This window comes from Cornus florida, unplaced genomic scaffold (genome assembly GCF_030987335.1).
Source record: "Cornus florida cultivar Cherokee Brave unplaced genomic scaffold, ASM3098733v1 CherokeeBrave_3.0.0_Hap2_Chr10, whole genome shotgun sequence".
Classification (NCBI taxonomy): Eukaryota; Viridiplantae; Streptophyta; class Magnoliopsida; order Cornales; family Cornaceae; genus Cornus; species Cornus florida.
The window spans coordinates 116,158,545-116,164,544 of NW_026775580.1; the positions used below are offsets into that span (position 1 = coordinate 116,158,545).

Below are 6,000 nucleotides of genomic sequence, written 5' to 3' on the forward strand. Positions count from 1 at the left end.
TATATTTGTTCTCTCTATCCCTCTTTTTTTTGTTTCTTACCAAACGGACCATAAAGACTAACATTCAACAAGTATAACAATTCCCCCTTTTTTGTTTCCTACGGAGCTGACCATAAAAACTGACATTCAACAATTATAACTTTTATTATTGGGTGCCATCCATGACTTCCATGTTCCATAGTTGAGAACAAAAGGAAACAAATTGCACTACCATTTAATAACCTCTGGCATGAAAGTCCATTCTTGCAACCAAACAAGAAACTATGAGAAATACGTGAACGCGTTAGTGACTCGGTAACGTACACAAAGGCGAAACCCATCGAGTATGTTTTGTATTGGAAGTCTTATATTGAAAAGAATAAATAAATATTTCAAATACTATATTATACTAGTGGATTGCACATGCCAACACGTTTCATGTGAATGGCATGTCGTCCAGTATTTAAACTTTTGTCTCTGAAATTTTGTTACTTCTCATTTTCCACTTTTCACAAAGATAGCCTGGTGATACAAAAGATCGAGTTGGTAGATTCATTATTTTCACCACGTTTAAAAAGGCCATAGATCCTCCACCATCTTACTTTAATATAATAGTGTATATATATATATATATATAGGAATAGATAGTATATATTGTGATCAAGATTCGTCGCATCGACCGATACATTATATATAAGTTGATTCGTAAACTTGTTTTAAAGGCCCGATATCGCTATACACTTTTATGAATCTATCAGTTCGATCATTTTACACAAATATTCGTCTGAGTCCATTACCGCGATTGCGGCAATACCCCAACTGCAAACCATAATTATGACGGGTCGATTAGACACAAAAGTGATTGTGGCAGCCACCATGTCGTGGTTAGTAATTGTTACTATTAATTTTTGAGAGTTAAAACATACCCCTAATTTTAAGAAGTTTTAAATTAGGGTAGCTGATTAGCTAGATAGATTACATTAAAATTTAAAATGATACCGTAATTATGTGTTCTTCTATTACGTGATGTTCACTAACACAAAAAAGAATCCTCTTAAGAATCTTCCCTGCAAGATTCTGTAGGCTTAATCAGGTGGTCTAAATTTAATCACGCCATTCTTTTATTAAACTTTATCACTTGCAATTAAATCGCATAATTGAGCCACGTATGGCCTGTATATGTGTCAATATTTTATATATAAAATTGAAAATTTAACTTTCGAAAAAGAATAAAAAAATAATTGAGCCATGTATAATAATCCAACAGAGATATTCTGAAGTAGAGGATCCTTTCATATTAAGACAATAGGATTGGGCTATTTCGAATTTTAACAGAAAGAAAAAAAAAAAAAAGGGGTAAAATGAACTTTAGAAATGGGCTTTAATAAAAGTTGGTGCCTTTAGCAATGGGCTATATTGGACTTGCGTTTCTAAAACTTTTCCACTCTGGCCTAGTCACAGATTTAATAGACATATCAAAGTGTGGCTTAGTGCTCCACAGATTTAATTAGGTGCTGTTTGATAAAACTAAAAATTAAGCATTAAAAATTTCAAATACTGAATTTTAAGTGCTAAAATTTTAAGTATTGAATGTATTAATTTGAAAACCTGTTGCTAAATTCATTAAAATTGTTTGTTATATATAAAAGTTGAAGTCTGAAAGTTATGCATATTACATTTTTGCCCTCAATTTGTGATACTTATAACAGTTTTATATTTAGAATATAAAAATATTAATAAAACAACCACATTCACTCAATTAAATAAATAAATATGAAAATTTAAAATATATGGATTTTGTATTACATAATATGTATGTATGGTATCGAAAAGGGTATTATAAAGATTAAAAAAGTAAAATTTAAAATATATGAGTTTTGGATTGAATAATATTTAGGTAAGGTATTGAAAAGGGTGCTACAAAAATTAAAGAAAATACTTGAAAAAGAATTCTTATTTAGGAATAAAATTCTATTATATAAATAATTGATGGAAATTTTAAATGTATGGGTTTTGGATTACATAATATTTATGTAGGTATGGTATTACAGAAATTAAAAAAAGTAAAATTTAAAATATATGTGTTTTGAATTACATAATATTTATATAGGGTATTGAAATCACATAAAGGAGTCTAAAAAAATTGTAGAGAGGCCCTAGAGAAATCCCTAAAAAAGATAACATAATTATATGAGGGTAGAGTAGTCATTAAAAAGTTATTTTTTAAACCCAACCACTTACCGTCTTCTGCGATAAGCCCCGCGATTAAAATTTTGGCCTCTTTTAAATAGTCCTTATCATATTAAACTTATTTTTAAAAATCATTTACCGTGTTATGCATTAAGCGCTGAAATCAAACAGGCCCTTAGTGTAACAGGTGATTCGATTCAAAAATTTAAACTATTAGTCAAGAGTAACACCAAACCCATATATACCCATTCACTTTTCCCGAACAAAAACAGAATAATATTAGCAAATACATATCCCCTTACAGTAGCAAACCTTAAGGTGAAGACCAGTTTCTGATTCTTTAAGGCGCAAATATGCAGCTTCAGGAAGCAGCTTTCTCCACATCATTCCCTTTTCCTCATCTTGTTTCTCTAATTCTTTCTGATTACTGCTATCTAATTTCTTGTTCATGTCAATACTGTTACTGACAGTAACTTCCTTTCTCAGATACAAGATTCCCTATATATCTCAACTAACATTTGATAATATAGGTTTTAATTTCCCTCATTTGGTGTAAATTATTTCTTAAATGGAGTGATAGATTTGTGTATGTGTGTATAAATATATATATGTAGTATTCAATCTACAAAAACGAACAAAACATGATAGAATTTAGATATTTATTACCACGGAAATAGCAAATGTTGTATATTCATCAATTTTATCTAAGATAAAAATGAATAAAATCATCCATGTAAACCAAATTCACTATCAATAACTGACTACCTATCAGTCTATTCAAAACAAATATCTTGAGATAATTGAAAAAGAAAAAACGAAAAGGAAAATTGATGCCGTCCAATAAGATCCCGTGATAATAGTTCTTCCTTTGATCTACTCATCAACGGCTAACGGAACAGATTCAGCCTGAAATTAAAATTCGGTAAGTTAAGCATAAAGTACCAAGAAATTCTCTAAAATAAAATTAGAGTCACTGGCTGAAGGGGCTTACCGACTTTCGATACATCAGGGTATGAAACATTTCGATGTAGCGACGTTTCTCAATCTCACGTTCATCTTTTTTGGACACATGCTTCCAAAATCCATAAACACCAGCCAAATTCATCACCCTCTCAGAGTAAATTTGCCATGTAAAACTATAAAAACAGAGACGTACAAGTAGTAATCAGGAAAAAGAAAAAATACTTACTGAGACTATATAAAAGAAACAGATATATTTAACAAAATTCATCAACAATAAAGGATGGCATATAGACTTACTTCTCAAGAATGCGCTTAAGGCCTCCAGCCGAAATGGCTTCCCAATGAGTGGGGTCATCCCTGCACTTTTCAAAGAAATTAACAAGCACTTGAGCAACCTCATCACCATGGTATGGATCAATGTGGAAGCCAGACTTTCCGTGCACAATTATCTCAGCTGGACCGCCATGCAATGTAGCAAATGTTGGTAAGCCACAGGTCATGGACTCCACCACTGTCAGACCGAAAGCCTCATAGAAAGCAGGCTGCACAAAAGCTCCTCTCTTGTCTGCAATGTATCGGTATAGTTCACCATTCCTCTCCCGGTTCATCTGGGAAGAAATCCATCTGAACTGACCATTCAACTTGTAGGTGTCTATGAGCTCATACATCTTCTTCATCTCTGCTTGCTCTTCCAAGTCCTTGGATTCCTTCCTACGATCTCCACCTACCACAACCAGGTTCACCAACTCCCTAAGCCGAGCACTCTTACCATACATCTCAACAAGTCCTGTCAAGTTCTTCACGCGATCCAGCCGTGCCATTGTGAATAGAATGGGCTTGCTCCTGTCTTTCAACACACATCTGCATACACCAACACCATTAATGTATCAGTGATCATTCAGTCAACAGGACAAATGGGACATTGACATAGCAAAGAGAAAGAAACTTACAAATGTTCTTCATTTTCAACAGCACTAAATAGAAGCTCTTCAATTTCAGGGTGGAAATTAGTCAGTCTCCTACTCTTCACTGAGTAAGAGAAGTAGAGGGACATATCAGCCCCTGGTGCAACAATGTTGAATTTGGGGTCGAACGCATCAATCCCATGGACAACTCGGTACAATCCAGGCATGGTAAAGGCTGTATGACTTTCATACTGTCCATAAGAGTTCTTACTGGAAACATACAAATAATAGTTTAGGGGCTGTCATTTTAAAATAAATAATTGAAAAACAAATTAATTATACACATAATTAGCTGATTAACAAGAATTAATGGTACCTTCCAGCAATCTCCTGGAAAGTGCTAGTGATAATGAAATCAGTATGATTCATTGCAATGAGATCAGCAGTAAACTGGGAGGAGAAATGATACTTCTCCTCAAATTTCTTCCAATATAGGTCAGAATTTGGATACTTAGTTTTCTCCAAAGCATGAGCAATGGTACTCTGCAAAAAAGGTCGAATGCTCACATAAGTAACACATATTTGGTCCACATGGTTGCAAAATGAAGCTAGGTAAGAAATGCAGCTAGATTGATCCTTGAGAGGAAGAAAATGATTGAATAAAAAAAGAACATATTGTACCTGGATTGACCCAAACTTGTGAGCTAGCAAGGTGGCAACAAGGTTACCCTCACTGTAGTTGCCAATGATCAAGTCCGGCTTTGTCTGCAACTCTCCAAGAATTTCATTTGCAACATCCTAAGGAAATTGGAAACATAATTCAGAATAAATTTAATCAAGAAATGAGTAACTGAATGTGAAAGATAAAGAGAAAATGGTAAAACAAATATTGTTAAACTTATTTAAGTTCACCTCTGTGAAAGTCTCCATATATGGCCACACTTCAAAACGCGAGATCCACTTGCGAAGAATTCCCTCCTCAGTTCTAAAGGGAACTCGCAGAATGTATGAATGCTCTGTTCCATAGACTTTCTCAATGCGTTGATTGCACGTGGTGCCAACTGCATCTGGCAGAAGGCGAGTGACCTATGACAGAATATCAAGCATTAGCACTAAAACAAATGGATCACAAACCTGAATTATAAAGAAAACTTCAATACTAACAATGATAATTCTAGGGATGATATCATTAAGTCCTTGCTTTTTCATCCGTTTAAGCATCTCGCGTTCCATGGCAGGAACTTGATCCAAAATGTAAACAACCTGTAAAGTTAACAAATTTAGAGAGGATCAAACAACAAAGTAAGGGACAAAACTTTTTGATCATAAATATTTTAACATACCTGGCCACCAGTATCAGGATAGCCCAAGACATTGTCTTGAGCAAAGTAACCATGGGGTGAGAGAATAACAACATTGAAAACCATAGGGACTGTCCCGAGAAATTTCTCGACAGCACAATGGTCAGGAGCCTCCAGGAGTTGTAAGAGCAGATTAAGCATGTCAGACACTGATTCAGCAGTATCACCCCAACCCCTTTCCAAACCAATCACTTGAAACCTATCTTCAAAATCAGAAAATGGGGTATCCAAAGGCAGAGTAGACAGATAATCCACTGCCTCTCTGACAACAGATTGAAGTTGGTTCAAGTTCTGAATTCTATCATTCACCATGAGTGACTGCACAATAACATCAAAGTATAACATTCATTTACAGTGTGTGGGAAAAAACAAAAGCTTACTCATAAATTATTAGGTCAACCATCAAAATTTACCTTGCCCTTGTAGTTATGAAGCCGAAGAAAATTCTCCAAACGCTCCTTAAGGCTACGACCACAAGTCATAACACACTCGGCCATAGCTTACCAAGATTTTCCAGACGAGACCTTCCATGCAACACAAACAGAAATTAGTTATCAAAAACAAAACATAGAAAAATAAAAGTGATCATCATTGGATTTCAT

General features: G+C 34.4%; 1 protein-coding gene across 1 annotated transcript; it reads right to left on the reverse strand.

The window, feature by feature from the left end:
* Positions 1-2,841: 2,841 nt before the first annotated feature.
* On the reverse strand, positions 2,842-5,712 carry LOC132278036 (sucrose synthase-like). Its single transcript, XM_059779868.1, has 9 exons — positions 5,381-5,712; positions 5,202-5,300; positions 4,950-5,123; positions 4,719-4,835; positions 4,414-4,580; positions 4,083-4,307; positions 3,430-3,993; positions 3,161-3,305; positions 2,842-3,075 (listed from the first exon to the last, which is right to left on the reverse strand). Exons 1-9 carry the CDS (start codon positions 5,708-5,710, stop codon positions 3,043-3,045), a joined length of 1,854 nt encoding a protein of 617 aa, XP_059635851.1. The 5' UTR covers positions 5,711-5,712; the 3' UTR covers positions 2,842-3,042.
* Between the last annotated feature and the right edge of the window lie 288 nt (positions 5,713-6,000).